General features: G+C 45.6%; 1 protein-coding gene across 4 annotated transcripts in view; it reads right to left on the bottom strand.

Annotated features, from left to right (window-relative positions):
• The window catches only part of ldlrad3 (low density lipoprotein receptor class A domain containing 3), a 125,951-nt gene that overhangs the window by 62,720 nt on the left and 44,694 nt on the right, over positions 1 to 18,537 (bottom strand). For all 4 annotated transcript variants that reach the window (XM_078220391.1, XM_078220388.1, XM_078220389.1 and 1 more), the window contains exons 2-3: positions 5,382 to 5,528; positions 255 to 380 (exon numbers count right to left, since the gene is read on the bottom strand). In XM_078220391.1, coding sequence (XP_078076517.1) covers positions 255 to 380; positions 5,382 to 5,528 — 273 coding nt within the window. The remainder of the gene's footprint in view (positions 1 to 254; positions 381 to 5,381; positions 5,529 to 18,537) is intronic.

Raw genomic sequence — 18,537 nt, 5'->3', positions numbered from 1 at the left:
TTGGAAGTTCATGTGGTGAAACCTTTAGGAACCAGAGTTGGCAACCCAAGAAACATTAGGAATTAGGTGTATGATCCCTTAAGGGATGAGACAGATTCCATAATCATATCAGGAAAAGGTTCTATACGTTAAGACGATTGAAACGGTTAACATTTTTGAACCATTGAGTAAAACCAGTTTGAAGGCGACTAAAGTTAGCTCCTTTCTCTCCCGGCATATCTATTTATCATGGAAATGAGGCTGAGAACACTTACTGCAGTTTTCCTCATCGCTTCCGTCAGGGCAATCCTCAAATCCATTACACCGGAAACGCCCAATGATACAGTGGACACCGCTGGCACAGGGGAAAAAGGTCGGTGCACACTTGGATTTGACTTTTGCTGTAGGGAGGTGAGAAAGAAAGATGAGAGAGAAATTCATGGGAAAAACAAACACCAACCTATCCAAACACCAAAGACAAAGGATCTGAGAGTCTGGAGCCCCCAAGTCTAAACTCCACAAGCCCTGTGAAATCCAAATCAGCTCTGCTCATTGACCCGTGACAGCAGGAATCACAATCAGGAAAATCAACAGCTGCCCTCAGATTAGAAATACTGCCTGAGCTTGTCAGCTAATAAATCTGCCCATCCCTTTCCCCTCACCGCCGTTCCCAGCAGATGGCCTCTGGGAATGGGAGGGGTTCTGAAACTCTTTTCACACCAATGCCCTCTCGCCTTTGTTCCATCGCCGCAGTGTTACGATGACAACCAGAATGTGACAGCTGGAAGTGGAGCCAAGTATAAAGAGCTGCACAGGACCTGAGGAGCACGTACAGGATTTGAAGTGGGAGCCTTAAGTCACACTCCAGTGCAGGACAGAGGGAATGCTGCACTGTCAGAGGTGCTGCCTTTCGCATGAGGCCCTGTCTACCCTCTCAGACATAAAAAGATCTCCTGGAACTATTTTGAAGAAGAGCAGAAACATTTCCCTGTGCCTTTTGTCAATAATTATACCTCAAACAGTACCTAAAACAGATTGTGTGGCCAGTTATCTCATTGATATTTGTAGGAACTTGCCATGTGAAAGGTTTTCCACATTGCAACATTGACTTGTGTTGAAAAGTACTTTAATGGTTGTAAAATGCTTTAGAATGTCTTGAGGTTGTGAAAAGCACAATATGAATATAGTTCATTCTTTCTTTTATCAAAAACACTGGCAGCCAGAGAATGCATGCTCCTATTGCCAGGTATGCACACACAGGCCGCACTGCGGAAGAAGAATATGCACAGGCCTGGGCTTCCAATCCTCAGTTATACATAAGAACATAAGAAATAGGAGCAGGAGTAGGCCATCTGGCCCTTCGAGCCTGCCCCGCCATTCAACAAGATCATGGCTGATCTGAAGCGAATCAGTTCCACTTACCCGCCTGCTCCCCATATCCCCTAATTCCCTTATCGATCAGAAAACTATCTACTCGTGATTTAAACATATTCAACGAGGAAGCCTCCACCACTTCAATGGGCAGAGAATTCCAGAGATTCACTACCCTCTGAGAGAAGAAGTTCCCCCTCAACTCTGTTCTGAACCGGCCCCCCCTTATTTTGAGGCTGTGCCCTCTAGTTCTGGTTTCCCTTCTAAGTGGAAAGAATCTCTCCACCTCTACCCTATCCAGCCCCTTCATTATCTTATATGTCTCTATAAGATCACCCCTCAACCTTCTAAACTCCAACGAGTACAGACCCAATCTGTTTAATCTCTCCTCATAAGCTACACCCCTCATCTCCGGTATCAACCTGGTGAACCTTCTCTGCACTCCCTCCAAGGCCAATATATCCTTTCGCAAATAAGGGGACCAAAACTGCACACAGTACTCCAGTTGCGGCCTCACCAGTGCCTTGTACAGTTGCAGCAAGACCTCCCTGCTTTTATATTCTATCCCCCTCGCGATAAAGGCCAACATTCCATTCGCCTTCTTGATCACCTGCTGCACCTGCAGACTGAGTTTTTGCGATTCGTGCACAAGGACCCCCAGGTCCCGCTGCACAGTCGCACGATGTAATTTTTCTCCATTTAAATAATATTCCAATTTACTATTATTTCTTCCAAAGTGGATAACCTCACATTTGCTAACGTTATATTCCATCTGCCAGATCCTCGCCCACTCGCTCAGCCTATCCAAATCTCTCTGCAGACTTTCCACGTCCTCCACGCAATTCGCTTTCCCACTCACCTTCGTGTCATCAGCAAACTTGAATACCCTAGATTCAGTCCCCTCCTCCAGATCATCTATGTAAATGGTAAACAATTGAGGCCCCAGCACCGATCCCTGCGGCATGCCACTGGTCACCAATTGCCAACCAGAAAAGCACCCATTTATCCCAAGTCTCTGCTTCCTGTTAGATAGCCAATCCCCAATCCACGCCAACACCTTACCCCTAACTCCGTGTACCCCAATCTTCTGCAGCAACCTTTTGTGAGGCACCTTATCGAACGCCTTCTGGAAATCTAAAAACACCACATCCACCGGTTCCCCTCTGTCAACCGCACTAGTGACATCTTCATAAAAGTCCAGTAGATTCGTCAAACACAACTTTCCCTTCATGAATCCATGCTGCGTCTGCTTGATCGAACCATTCTTATTCAGGTGCTCTGTTATTTCCTCTTTAATAATGGACTCTAGCATCTTCCCAACTACGGACGTTAAGCTAACCGGCCTGTAGTTACCCGCCTTTTGTCTACTTCCTTTTTTAAACAGCGGCGTAACAGTAGCTGTTTTCCAGTCAGCCGGCACTACCCCAGAGTCCAGAGAATTTTGATAAATTACTACTAACGCATCTGCTATTACCTCAGCCATTTCTTTCAGTACCCTGGGATGCATTCCATCCGGGCCCGGGGACTTGTCTACCTTCAGTCCTATTAGTCTACCAAGCACCACCTCCTTAGTAACAGTAATTGTATTAAGGACCTCCCCTCTCACCAACTCTCGATCTCTAATATTCGGCAAACTATTTGTGTCTTCCACCGTGAAGACCGACACAAAGAACTTATTTAAAGTCTCAGCCATTTCCTCGTTTTCCACTATTAAATCCTCCCTCTCATCTTCCAAGGGTCCAACATTCACTCTAGCCACTCTATTCCTTTTTACATACTTGTAAAAACTTTTACTATCACTTTTTATATTTTGAGCTAGTTTAGTTTCATAATCTATCTTTCCTTTCTTAATCGCTTTCTTAGTCGTTCTTTGTTTTTCTTTAAAGCTTTCCCAATCCACTAATTCTCCACTATTTTTGGCCACTCTGTACGCATCTGATTTTATTTTAATACTCTCCTCTATTTCCTTCGTTATCCACGTCCGGTTATCCTTTTTCTTACAGTCCTTCTTTATCACCGGAATATATTTTTGCTGAGTACTTTAAAAAATCTCCTTAAAAATCATCCACTGTTCCTCAGCTGTCCTGCCTACCAGTCTGCTCGCCCAGTCTACATTAGCCAATTCCACCCTCATCCTATCGTACTCCCCTCTGTTCAAGCAGAGGACACTGGTTTGGGACCCTACTTTCTCACCCTCCATCTGTATCAGAAATTCCACCATATTATGATCACTCATCCCAAGAGGATCCTTCACAAGAAGATCCTTAATCCTACCTGTCTCATTGCACAGAACCAGATCCAAGATAGCTCGCTCTCTCGTAGGTTCTGTAACATACTGTTCAATGAAACAATCCCGACAGCATTCCAAGAACTCTTCCTCAAGCCCTCCACGTCCAATTTGAGTCGACCAATCAATATGTAGGTTAAAATCCCCCATGATTATTGCCGTTCCACTTTTGCATGCATCCATTATTTGCTTGTTTATAGCCCTCCCCACCTCTAAGTTATTATTTGGGAGCCTATAGACCACGCCTACCAGTGTCTTTCTCCCCCTACTATTCCTTATCTCCACCCACAACGATTCCACGTTTTGCTCCTTAGAGCCTATGTCGTCTCTCACTACCGTCCTGATATTATCCTTTATTAACAAAGCTACCCCACCTCCTTTTTCTACCTGTCTATCCTTCCTAAATGCCTGATAACCCTGTATATTCAGTTCCCAGTCCCGGTCACCCTGCACCCTGGGAGGGCAACAGAGGGAGGGAGAATGACATGACCTTGTCCTGGTCCTCATCACACTTTCATGCATCTCCTTGCTGGCACAGGCTTCCTGTCCCCATTCTTATTATTGGGATGTTGTATAGAGGAGCAAGGCCAAAATGGGGAACGGGGAGCTCTGAGGCCGTGTGGCTTGTGTGAGGAGAGGGGAAATAAGGGAGAAGGGATTTTGAAATGAGAAGACTTTTTATAATTTTGGTTTCTTAAACCAAGCATTTTACAGTCACTTCCAGAATGGTATCAATCCATCTCAGTTGACTCCAGTGCGGGTCGCTTCTGCAGATTGCTAATTGTTGCTCAATTGGCTAGTTCGTTTTGATTCGCAAATGTACAAATTTCCATTTTACCCCTCTGGGCCCAGACTGGGTGGCATAAATAGCAATGCACTGCGGTTTCACCAGCACAACTGAAGAACTGCTAGCCAGGAGGAACGGTGGCACAGTGGTTAGCACCAGTGCCTCTCAGCCCTTGGGACCTGGGTTCAATTCTGGCCTCGGGTCGTTGTCTATGTGGAGTTTGCACATTCTCCCCGTGTCTGTGTGGGTTTCCTCCCACAGTCCAAAGATGTGCAGGTGGATTGGCCATGCTAAATTGCCCCTTGGTGTCAGGGAGACTAGCTAGGGTAAATAAATGGGGCTATGAGGATAGTGCGTGGATGGGATTGTGGTCTGTGCAGACTTGATGGGCCAAATGGCCTCCTTATGCACTATAGTGATTCTATGAGGAACGGTTACGGTGGGACAGGGTCAGAAAGGCTAACTGAACTTCTAAATTTCCCCAATTTTATCTTGATGCTGGTGGTGGCTGAGTGACAGTCACACTACGGAAACCAATCAAGGAAGTCAAAGAAAAACTTGCATTTAGATAGCACCATACAGACCTCAGTACATCCCACAGCATTTTGCAGCCAGTGAAGTACTATTGAAGTCTAGTCACTGATTTAACGTAGGAATATAAAAGCCGATTAAAAGGTAAATCTGACACTCATGAATACATTGGGTCAGGAAAGATGCAGGTACACAGTTGCCAACACAGTATAATCTTTAAGCAATTCATCATGTTTCTCCAGACACAAATATATTTAAATGTTGAGTAATTAATCGTCAATCTGCTTCCAGTTTTCAGTGATGTATGACTGCCTGCCAATTCCGTCACAGATGACTGGGCACGTGAGAGGTAACATGGGTTTTAAATCACCCACAGAAAGACCTGGAACACAAGCAGTTTAAGATAAACAGTGAACCATCACTCACGACATTCCTTTTCATCGCTCTTGTCAAAGCAGTCAGGCAGGCCGTCACACTGCCAGGCACCTGGAATGCACTTGCCGTTGCTGCATATGAAGTTCCCGGGAATGTTGCACTCGTTGGTGAAATTGTTCCCAGGCAGGAGCTGGCTTTCTGTTTAAATGACAAAACATGGGAGAGAAACCCAGTCAACAAGGAGAGTGAATGAAGTTCGATCTGCAATATTGTCATGGATTAAGCAAACATGTGCACTACATCTGTATGCCCATGCAGCTGTGTGTTGCACTTCATTGAATCCCTACAGTACAGAAGGAGGCCATTCAGCCCATCGAGTTTGTCCCGACCACATCATGGCCCTATTCCCGTAACTCTACACATTTACCTAGCTAATCCCTCTGACACCAAGGGGCAATTTAGCATGACCAATCAATCTAACCTGCACATCTTTGGACTGTGGGATGAAACTGGAGCACCCGGAGGAAACCCACGCAGACATGGGGAGAATGTGCAAACTCCACACAGACAGTGATCCGAGGCCGAGTTTACACATTCTCCCCATGTCTGCGTGGGTTTCCTCCGGGTGTTCCAGTTTCCTCCCACAGTCCAAAGAGATTTGCGGATTAGATTGATTGGCCATGCAAAATTGAGCCTAGTTGTAGAGTGCTTGTTTCTACTTTTAGCTGTATGTGCATATGTCTGTGAGCATTAGTGTACATCAGGGAAAGTGCTCCTGTTTGTGCGTATCTTTATATATATAATTATATATTCTGGTCCATGAAAGTCACTGCTAGTGCATCAGTTGATTGGGGAATAAGAACTCAATTATTCAATGTTCAGAGTTTATTGTTTCAATTGAAGGTTTCTGTGGCTCTTGCTGTCTCTGATTGCAGGATCTATGGGCTGGTGGATGTGTTTTATAGATACGTTAGAAATGCAATAATTCCCACCTTCACTCTGCGCTGTTGAGTAAACTGCAGCATGAGTTGAAAATGTCTGTTGTCCTTGCGCTAAACATGCTGACATTAATTTTCTTCCTGCTGGGAGGCAGGTAGAATATGGATAAGAGTGAACTTGTTGAGGTATTTTTAAACCCAGTATTTTATTCTTCACTTACACTTAAGAAATAAAAGTCTGAGGTCACGTATCAACCGATTCAAGCTTCTTCCCTGCTGCTGTCGGACTTTTGAATGAACCTACCTTATATCAAGTTGATCTTTCTCTACACCCTAGCTGTGATTGTAACACTATATTCTGCAACCTCTCCTTTCCTTCTCCCTTATGTACTCTACAAACGGTATGCCTTGTCTGTATAGCATGCAAGAAACACTTCTCACTGTATACTAATACATGTGACAATAATAAACCAAATCAAATTAATCACATTTCCGCTGCCTGTAACCTAACTTGTACTAAGTCCTGTTTACCCAACACCCCTGACTACATTAGCTTCTGGTTCTGTAACACATTGAGGCTGCGATTCTCCCATCGTGACCCGCAGCTTTTCTGGCGGGTCAGGGTGGGAGATGCGCGTCACCGGTCTTGTTCCGGGATTTGTGCACGTGCCGGGAACGCATGAGCATCTCCCAGAGCCGGCGAACAGTCGCCAGTCAGACCCCACTGGAAACTGGCGGGAAGGAAGGCAAGTCATTTGAATCTTTTTAAAATATGTTTTAAATGTCTTTTAAATGTAATTATCAGGAACTTACTGGCCCCAATTGAATCTCCCACCCCGCCAGGAGTACTTCATTCTGACAGGGTTTGCACTAGCTCCCCATGCTCAGGGAACTAGCAGCAGACCGCGCTGGAATGAAGGGGGGGCAATCAGGGCCCCCCCGGGGCTCGGACAGCAGGAGGGTGGTGCCCCCTGGGCATGAACACTCTGGCAGTGCCCAAGCCCAGGGGGCACTTTGGCACTGCCCATCGGGCAGTGTTCTATTGTGGGTGGGGTCTCCGGGTGATTGGTAGGGGTGGGGGGGGGGGGGGGTCCCGCTGCCACTCTGCATGGGGATCGGTGTGGGATGGAGGGAGGGCTGTGATTGGGGCGGGCGTGGTCTGCTGGGGGTGCCCTGCCTCCCTGGGGGGGGGGGGGGGGTCTGCCCAGGTGAGGGGTGGGGAGATTGCCACTGCTGTTTGGGGGGGGGGGGGGGGGGGGTGGCTGTACATCAGGGCCCTCCGGAGCAGTGGGGGGGGATCAGGACTGGCCCTGGAATTGTTGCCTGGAATTGTTGTGGGGCCACGATCGGGCCATAGGGCGGGGGGAGGGGTGTGGTGGTGGGGGGGGGAGGGGCGTGGTGGGAGGGGCTGGCCAATGATTGAGTTGGCCAGCAAACGGAGAGTCTGACAGACCACTGCGCATGCGCAGAGTTCCAGAACTGTCAGACTCTGGCACGAATAGGCCCCACCCATCTGGGTTTTTAATGAGATTCACAATTGGGACCTCTGTAGTGCACAGAGTGGGGAGATTCGGGTGAAAAGTTGAACTGACAAAACAGTTGGGATCTAGAAGTTTTCCCGCCAATTCAGCGCTTTTGGAAGAATCGTGGCCTGAGTTTGAAATTCTCATTCTTGTTTTCAAATCCATCCCTGGCCTTTGCTATCCACATCTCTGTAATCTTGTCCAGATCACAACCCTCTGAGATCTCCAATTCTGACCTCCTATGCATCCCCGTTTTTAATTACTGGTGGCTACACTTTCCGCTATGTAGGCCTCAGCCTCTGCAATTTTCTCCCTAAGTTTTCCACCTCTCTCACTTCCTTAAAGACAATTGTTGAAATCTACCTGTTTGACCCAGATTTTGGTCATCTGTCTTCCTATCTCATGTGGCTCAGTGACTGATTTTATTTGATAATGTCCTGTGAAGTGCTTTCAGACATTTTCCTGCTGGAAATAGCTTGTTGTTGTTGTTGTTGTGTGCCTCACCCCAGACTGCTGGGGAATTGTTAAGCTGCCTTTTCTCTTTATAGCACTGAGTGACTTACTGTGTCCTTCCAGTATATTTCTGTTTTCATTCCATATTTCAAACATTTGCACCATTTTGTTTTGAAAAGTAAATGCCAAAATCCTTGTGATTCTGCCATGCCGTTTAACTTGGAACAGTGCCTGTAATGTGAGGTTTGTAAGTGAAATCGAATGATCACAATGTGCTCCCTTCACCCGGTGTTCCTCTCCACCTGGAATGTGAAATGAAAGTGGCCACCGTTCCAGATGACCACAGGCTGCTCTTCCCTTAGAGGTGGAGAGTTGACTGGTGATGATTGAACCTGAGGATCACCACACCTCAGGCGAGGGGCAAGTTTGAGATGGCAGGGTCTTCATGAATAACATTGGCAGGAAGGGGAATTGAAACCCATTGTATTGGTGTCCCTCTGCATCACAAACCAGCTGTCCAGCCAACTGAGCTAATCGACTCCCTACCTGGAATGTACAAATCCATTGAATAACTTGGATACAGGTCAATGGACACTTCTGAATTGGCTCGTAACCACAGCAGCAGTCAAAAGGCTTATTTCCCAAAACCTCTTTCCAGCTGTTCACTTTTTAAGACAAGACGGAAATGTCAGAATCTGATTTCCAAGATTCCCTCAAAGGGCGCACAGTCGGAAAGGTTCAGTTCCCCATCTCACAGCGTGGCAATAAGACTACATCTGCTGGTTGACAATTAGCAGTTGCTAAGTTGACTTCTGAGCCACAGTGATTAACTCGACCTGAATTTATATTACACCATTCACAACCCACCAAATCCTTCCCAATCAATGAATTACTTTTGAAGTGTAGCCACTGTTGTAATCTTTGGATAAGTAGAAACAATGTTTTCTCAGAGTTGTGCAAATCTGGAATAGACTCCCAGCTACACTTTTCAGAGATTTCAAGACATGTAGCTCCCTCCGAATGTCACTGAATCCCAGCGTGCTTTAACCCAGACTAGATAATCATGATCCAATCCATCCCCAGGTTTTCCAACATGAACTTTGTGAGACCCAGTGCATAATCACAGCACCAACCGAAGCTGAAAGGTCATTGGAGCAATTAGGGCCAAATCGACTGTATTTCTATTGGGAGTAGAATGCAAATGATATTCACGGATGATAATGGAGTTTAACACTCCACAATGCTGTGGGCGTGTACCTCTCAACACATTAAACTTTTATCACCCATCAAACCTTCATCCCAGCAAGCCATCTCATGACGATACGACTGGGGCCTTGAACTCTCAAGGGTTTCCATTATCTGCTACCCCATACATCCTGCCCATAAATCAAAGTACTGTATCAAAATTAACAGCTCCTGTGTATAACTTGTTCACTCAAACAACAGGTTCAATACCAAACAGAAATTGTTCCTGTTTGCCAGGGACGGTGTTTCGCTCAGTAATACACAGCTGATACTGAAACACATAGGAAGTAATGATGACAGCGTCTGTTGAGGAATATAAGGCCTCAGGCGACCTTAAAGAATGTCTCCTGTAATACCCGAGAATCGATGATGCTCAGACAGCTGGGTCATAGAGACAGGCCTCAGGCTGGAAGCATGTGTTCCTGTCAGCACGACACCACTGAGGGACTCTGTGGCAAATTATTTTAGGTAATTGAAAATTCCATCAATTAAGCAGAAGATGAGTTGATTCAGATCCTGTACAAATGATACAGATTACTGGGTAAGTACACTGACTGTCACAGGAAGGGTGGTTCCGCATCCTCTAATTAACAACATAGCAACCCTTACCCTCAACTCCAATTACTCCATCTCCATCCTTCCCTAATTACCAATTATAACTCTCATTTGCTCTAATTATGATTACAACCCACAATTACTCTCGTTACTAATTGCAAATCATATCTATTCTAATTATCTGTCGCAGACCCGGCTCCTCCGCCCGGCGTGGCGAGCCCGGCTCCTCCGCCTGGAATCTTCATAGAATCCCTACAGTGCAGGAGGCCATTCGGCCCATCGAGTCTGCACCGACCACAATCCCACCCAGGCCCTACCCCCACATATTTACCCACTAATCCCTCTAACCTATGCATCTCAGGACTCTAAGGGGCAATTTTTTTTTTTAACCTGGCCAATCAACCTAACCCGCACATCTTTGGACTGTGGGAGGAAACCGGAGCACCCGGAGGAAACCCACGCAGACATGAGGAGCATGTGCAAACTCCACACAGACAGTGACCCGAGGCGGGAATCGAACCCGGGACCCTGGAGCTGTGAAGCAGCAGTGCTAACCACTGTGCTACCGTGTGGATACATCTATAGGGAGGGAATAGAGGGATATGGACCGAGTAAGGGCAGAAGATTTTTTAAGTTTAGTTAGGGCACCATGATCAGCACAGGCTCAGAGGGACAAATGGCCTGTTCCTGTGCTGTACTTTTCTTTGTTCTTTGTTTCTTCCCACAGTCCAAAGATGTGCAGGTTAGGTTGATTGGTCATGCTAAATTGTCCCTTAGCGTCAGGGGGATTAGGAGGGTAAATGCGTGGGATTATGGGGATTGGGTCTGGGTGGGATTGTTGTTGGTGCAGGTTTGATGGGTTGAATGGCCTCCTTCTACTCTGTAGGGATTCTATGTTGCATTCTCTGAATGTTCCCAATGATGGCTCCCTCACATTTCCCTGCCACGATGAGAAGAATAATTTGGGTTCCAATAACTACCTCAGCTGGTACAGGGACTGAACCAATGTTGTTGGTGATGTTAACCACCTTACTTTTAGCCAACTAAGCTTGTCAGCCCGCTCCTCCATTTTTACTTGTTACTACATGAGCTCCTCTACCTGTTCTAGTTACAGCTTTCAACTCTCCCACTTATTCCAAGTTAGAATCCATAGAATCCCTACCGTACAGAAGGAGGCCATTCGGCCCATCGAGTCTGCGCTGGCTCTCCAAACAAGCATGAGAGCCAGGCCCTCCCTCCTGTCCTACCCCCGTGCACTTGCTCTGGTTAATCCACCTAATCTACACATCTTGAAACATTAAGGAACAATTTAGCACAGCCAATCAACCTAAACTGCATCTCTTTAACCTGTGCTTAATGCTCCCTCCACTCACATTGTCTGTACCTTTAAGACTTGATCAGCTGTAAAGACTCACATTCCAATCATTATTCATGTAAATTGAGTTTGTGTCTTTGTGCCCTGTTTGTGATCAGAACTCCCACCCACCTGACGAAGGGACAGCCTGTTCTGAAAGCGAGTGGCTTTTGCTACCAAATAAACCTGTTGGACTTTAACCTGGTGTTGTTAAACTTCTTACTGTGCTTACCCCAGTCCAACTCCGGCATCTCCACGTCTTCACTAAAGCAAGCAGAGTTCAGCATCTTAGGCTGAGAAAAGGCAGTATTGTCTTGGACAACTGAGGTCCTGAATAACGAATTACTGACTAAAGTCAATAGCCAGGCCCCAAATATTATTATATAAATGTCAAAAGCATCACTGCCGCTTACATAGTACCGTTAAAGCATTAAACATCTCAAGGTGCCTATCAGCAGAGAAACCAAATATGTAGCATTAATAGAGCACAAGGAGATGACTAAAAACATGGTAAACAAGATAGATTTTAAAGAGGTTTTTGAAGGTTTAGTTTATTTTATCATTGTTACAAGTAGGCTTACATTTACACTGCAATGAAGTTACTGTGAAAATCCCTGAGGCGCCACACTCCTGCGTCTGTTCGGGTACACTGAGGGAGAATTTAGCACATCCAATGCACCTAACGGCATGTCTTTCGGACTGTGGGAGAAAACCGGAGCACCCGGAGGAAACCCGCACAGGGAGAATGTGCAAACTCTGCACAGATAGTGACCCAAGCTGGGAATTGAACTCGGGTCCCTGGCGCTGTGAGGCAGCAATGCTACCCACTGTGCCACCATGGAGGTTGGTTTGTTGAGGAAATTAACAGGAAAAAAGCTAAGAGAAATGAGTGTTCACACCAATCGTGGAATCGAGGGGGAGTTGGAAGTATCCACAGCTCCATTTCGGTGACCTTGAGAAATCGTATCCAATAATAAGTCTCACTTCGTCGCACTTCCCAAATCTCACCACCTTAATTACAAAGGTTTCTGGGGGGAGTTCACATCAGCATCAGGGAATCAATTCTCAAAATTCAGGGCCCCCAATTTCCTCGAATGGTTCCAAATATCCACGTGATCCCAAATTTTCTTAATGGTCTTTAAAATTAATCCAAGAATCCTCAAAATTCCTCGAAGAGCTCTGAATTTCCTCAGACCTTCTGTCATGCATGAAGGGGATTTCTCTTGCAGTTCTGACAAAGTTAAAGTCGTGCAGTGGTTGAAACTGCGCAGAAAATCAGGGCCTAGAGATATAAAACTAATTGGTAAGAGTTAGCATAGATTTAGAAAATGGAGGTTATGCCAGAGGAATTTAACAGGTGAAGATGAGAATGTCAATGCAATCTCCTTGGATTTCAGTAAGGGTTTTGTTAAATGCCTCATCAAATGATCAAATACAGTATTGGTCGCAATGTGCTGTGATGGACTAGATAATAGTTGGATGGGAGGAAATGAGGGGGTCTGTTTTTCTTTATTCATTTATGGGATGTGGGGATTGTTGGCTAGGCCAGCATTTATTGCCCATCCCTAATTGCCCTTGAGAAGCTAATGATGAGCTGCCTTTTTGAATCACTGCAGTCCATGAGGTACATCCACAGTGCTGTTAGGGGGGGAGTTCCAGGATTTTGACCCAGCGACAGTGATTTGTCCTGGATGTTGTCAAGCTTCTCGAGTGTTGTTGGAGGTGCAAAGGGGAGAGTATTCCATCACATTGTGCCTTGTAGATTATGGACAGGCTTTGGGGAGTCATGAGGTGTTACTCACTGCAGGATTCCTAGACTCTGACCTGCTCTTGTAGCCACAATATTTAAATGGCCAGTTTAGTTCTGGTTAATAGTAACCCCCAGGATGATAATATGGAAGCATTCTGGGCAAAGGGGTGTGATGAGAGAGTCCAGCAGGGCTTGGGACCATTGCTTTTCCAACATTTGGGTGGTTAGTGCTGCTGCTCACAACGCCAGGGACCGGAGTTCAATTCCGGCCTCGAGTCACTGTCTGTGCAGAGTTTGCACATTCTCCCCATGTCTGCGTGCGTTTCCTCCCACACTCCAAAGATGTACAGGTTAGGTTGATTGGCCATGTTAAATTGACCCTGGTGTCAGGGGGATTAGCAGGGTAAATACGTGGGGTTATAGGGATGGCGCCTAAGTGGGATGTGGTCAGTACAGTCTCAATGGACCGAATGGCCTGCTTCTGTACTGTAGGGATTCGATGATTCTATGATTTTTAGTTGAGGCGTTCACGTGACCTGACAGTATGGTAATGGTATTGAGCTTTCTCTGACAGCATCTCTTAATCCTGAGAACTATATCCCTAAGAAGGACAAGAGCAACGACAACAACAAGAAAACACCCCTACGTTCCTTCCAACTCAGAAATCATCCTGAGGTGGAAAGGGAAAGGAATATTAGTCCTCAGTAGGGCAGCACGGTAGCACAATGGTTAGCACTGCTGCTTCACAGCTCCAGGGACCTGGATTCGATTCCTGGCTTGGGTCACTGTCTGTGTGGAGTTTGCACATTCTCCTCGTGTCTGCGTGGGTTTCCTCTGGGTGCTCCGGTTTCCTCCCCCAGTCCAAAGATGTGTGGGTTAGGTTGATTGGCCATGCTAAAATTGCCTTTAGTGTCCTGAGATGCGTAGGTTAGAGGGATTAGCGGGTAAATGTGTAGGGATGTGGGGGTAGGGCCTGGGTGGGATTGTGGTCGGTGCAGACTCGATGGGCCGAATGGCCTCTTTCTGTACAGTAGGGTTTCTATGATTCTAGTTACACCCTCCAACAACTGGGTGTGCCATAGCTCCTCAGATTTGCATTGAAATCCTCAAACCACACTGGAGGGAATGCCAAAGCTAAAACTAATTCTATTTCCCAAATTTGCTGGTGAAAAAGCCAGCATTTTGGGTTTCATTACAAGAGTTTGAAAGCAACAATGTTCTGCTAAGCCTTTATAAATCACTGGTTAGGCCTCAGCCAAAGTAGTTCAGAAAAGATTTACTAGACTAATACGAGAAATGGGCAGGTTGTCTTATGAGAAAAGTTTGGAGAGATTCGGTTTGTATTCACTAGAATTTAGAAAAGTAAGAAGCAACTTGATCAAAATCTTTAAGACCCTGAGGGGCAGTATGGTGGCACAGTGGTTAGCACTGCTGCCTCACAACGCCAGGGACCCGGGTTCAATTCCAGCCTTGGGTGACTGACTGTGGTGTCTTTCCTTGTCTGCATGGGTTTTCTCCGGGTGCTTTAATGATAGGGTGGATGTAGAGAGGATGTTTCCTCTTGTGGGAAAATCTAGAACAAGGGAGGTCACTATTTAAAAATAAGGGATCCCTCATTTAAGACCGAGATGAGGATTATTTTAATTCCCTCAGCAAAGTCACGAGTCTCTGAATCCCTGTACCTCAAAAGGCGGTGGAAGCAGTCTTTGAATATTTTTAAGGCCGAGGTATAGATTCTTGATTAACAAGGGTTATCGGGGTAGGCAGGAATGTGGGCTGAGGATTACGGTCAGATCAACTATGATCTTATTGAATGGCGGAGCAGGCTCGAGGGGCCAAGTGGCCTACTCCTGCTCCGAATTCATATGTTAGTACTGTGTTCAGTTCTGGGCACCACACTTTGGGAAGGATGCCAAGGCTTGTAGAAGTTGCAAAAGAGATTTATTTGAATAAAACCAGGACTTGGTTTATGTGGCGCTGGAATGATTTTCCTTGGAGCAGAGAAGGATAAGGGGAGATTTAATAGAAGTGTTCAAAATTATGAAGAATTTTGACAATCTAATGAGGAGAAATTATTTCCACTAGCAAGCAAGGTTAGTAATCTGAGGACACCGATTTAAGGTAATTAGCAAAATAATCAAAGGTGACATGAGAATATTATACTTTTTAAGCATATTGTTATGATCTGAAATGCACTGCTGACAAGGGTGGTGAAAGCGGATTCAAATAATGACTTTCAGAAAGTGAAATGGATATATATTGAATACGGAGCTAGCATATGGACAATCAGGCTCCCTCTGTGATCTATGATTTCATGATGGCAGTGTATATAACTTTAAACTGGGAGCTAGAGGGAGCTTTTGTGTACTATTCCTGGCCCTGTTGTTAGGAGGTACAGGTTCAAGCTCTGCCTGAGGTTGTTTAACTATGTTTTTAATCAGTGTGATTAATTTTAACGGTGTGATCACATTGATGAATTGTAAAGATTGTCAGTTCTAGCTGTACACGGCCATGGGTATCTTCACAGCACTGACTTCATTTCCCGTTCCTGTACAAAGCTTTTTATTTTTTGAAATCTTTCTTGAAATGTCCAACTCTGGGTCTGACCTGGAGTTATCTGCTCCCTTTTAAAAATTCTCTCCCATTTGGTGCAAATTGCACAGATTGTTCTAGACCTGCATAAACCCTGAGCAGATTAAAACCACTTTTCCTCTCCGAGTTTGTCAGATTTTCCTATCATTGCTCAGAGCAACACCAGATGTGGAAAAATAACTTGTTTCTTGAAGAGCTCCCTGGAACATTTGAAGAGGTGAAGGAAAACTACTTTTGTATCTCACCCCACTTCTCTGGAAAGCCTTTGGCTTTAAGAAGCTGGAGCTGCCTGCAGCGTGTTAATAGTAAGCAGACATTTGCTTTAGCTCCCAGCAGGACCTCAGCCCATACTACAGCAGTCTAAGTTTACAGAGTGCCGCTGCTCCCGATTAGGTTTCTCTTTCACATCAAAGATGATGGAATAGTCTGCTCTCGCCCTCACTGTCCTTTTGATGTCTGCACAAACTCGGACTTTCTGAGGAACATGTTCGCTCCTGAACTGGCTTTCCCAGGCACACACCTGCTTCCCATAAGCAAGACGGAAAACTGACAGTTCCTTCTGGATGCTGCTCCTGCTGAAATGAGCCAAGGTGGAACTCGAGTTAAATTAAGTCTCACCATCCTATAAACTATATTGTTAATCACTTCTTCAGTAGCGTAATGGTTAGCATTCTCGTCAGTTGGGTGGGTTCCATTTCCCAATGAGGAGCTTGTGTCTGTAGATGTTGGCTGTGGCTTGGTGGTAGTTCCCCCCCTCTCTGGGTCAGTAAGTTGCTGGTTCAAGTCCCACTCTGAAATACACAATCTAGGCTGTGCAGTTGTGATCTTTTCGGATGAGGCCCCATCCTTTTCAATTGGATATAAAACACCCCAAAACAGGACAGGGAGTTCTCCCCTGTGTCTTGGACAACATCAATCTCTCACCCAACAGCACTGACAGAGATTGTCTGCCCATCTTCTCATTGTTGTTTGTGGAATCTATCCGTGCACAAATTGACTGTCACTTATTCGACATGACAACACTTTAAAAGTGGTTTGTTGGCTGTGAAATGTTTTGGGATGTCATGAAGAGTGCTAAATAACACAAGTCTTTCTTTCGTTCTCTACTTCAATCCTCCTGACTGGGGAAGTGGGCCAGCCGCCTGCTAACACACTTCAGATGAAGCTGAGCAAAGAAACCAGGGACAACATGCCCTTTATTTTCTCAATCTCTCTGGAAAGGACTGGCCCTTCTCCACCTGATGCTGCACCTTGGACAGCAGTGTGCTAGAGGAATGGTGATATAATGGTTATATTACTGGATCAGTAACATAACCTAATTAACTAATGATCTGATGATATGAGACCATAGTGGCTGGGGAATTTCAATTCAGCTAATTGAATAAATCTGGAATTTAAGGAAAAGGACCATGGATCTACCCGATTGTTGTGCAGACTGTCTAGTTTACTAATGTCTTTTTAAATCCTTTCCCAGTCTAGTCTATATGTGATGTCCGACCCACAGCAATATAAAGCTCAATTTCTTGGGCACTTACATGGGCAAACAAAGTACATCAAAAAGCTTTAAAAGTGAAGTATGATACACTGACTGCTCACGTGCATGTATAGTATATTAGAGAGTTTGTTCTGATACATTTTGACCTGTGTTATCAGTTTGAGTTTCCTCCCGTTAAACATTAGGAAAACTTAAGTTATTATCTTTGGCCCTATCCCAAACCCTGACACTGGTTTTAATCCTCTTCCCAGGCTGCTCCAGTCGACCTGACCATTTGCAACCTCACGTCCTATTTGGCGAGGTTGAGTTCTGATTCCATATCTTCTCCCGTTGGACTGCCGACATCTACCTCTGTAACATTGCCCGCCTTTGCCTCTGCCTCAGCCCATCTATTGCAAAAGCTCTGATCCATGTTTTTGGCAACCTCCAGACGTGACTGTTCCAATGCTCTCCCCTTATGACCTCTTATCCTCAATACTCCATGAACCCTCAGTGCGAGTTTGGACACAGGCATCAAAGCCCCATTACCCATCGTCCCTATGCTGGCTGATCTACATTGGTACCAATGCCTCAATTTAAAATTCTCATCCTCACATTCAAGTGGCTTCATCCCTCCCTACCTCCGTAACCTCCTCCAGCCTCACAACCCTCTGAGATCTTGGTGCTCATCCAATTCTGGTCTCTTGTGTAACCATTGGCAGCCCTGCTTGCAGTCAGTTCACCTCTCTCTCTCCTCTCTCTAAACCTCAATCTTTCTCCACCTTGTTCTCCTCTGTTAAGGCGCTCCTTAATTCCTACTTCCCTAACTGAACATTTAGTCAGCCTCTTGGAAAACAGGATCAGGAGTTAGAACATAGAACATAGAACAGTACAGCACAGAACAGGCCCTTCGGCCCACGATGTTGTGCCGAGCTTTATCTGAAACCAAGATCAAGCTATCCCACTCCCTATCATCCTGGTGTGCTCCATGTGCCTATCCAATAACCGCTTAAATGTTCCTAAAGTGTCTGACTCCACTATCACTGCAGGCAGTCCATTCCACACCCCAACCACTCTCTGCGTAAAGAACCTACCTCTGATATCCTTCCTATGTCTCCCACCATGAACCCTATAGTTATTTCCCCTTGTAATATCTCCATCCACCCGAGGAAATAGTCTTTGAACGTTCACTCTATCTATCCCCTTCATCATTTTATAAACCTCTATTAAGTCTCCCCTCAGCCTCCTCCGCTCCAGAGAGAACAGCCCTAGCTCCCTCAACCTTTCCTCATAAGACCTACCCTCCAAACCAGGCAGCATCCT

Source organism: Mustelus asterias, chromosome 9 (assembly GCF_964213995.1).
Source record: "Mustelus asterias chromosome 9, sMusAst1.hap1.1, whole genome shotgun sequence".
NCBI classification, from domain to species: Eukaryota; Metazoa; Chordata; class Chondrichthyes; order Carcharhiniformes; family Triakidae; genus Mustelus; species Mustelus asterias.
Note: the sequence above shows the minus strand (reverse complement) of the source record. Positions and strands in the feature narration are given on the sequence as shown.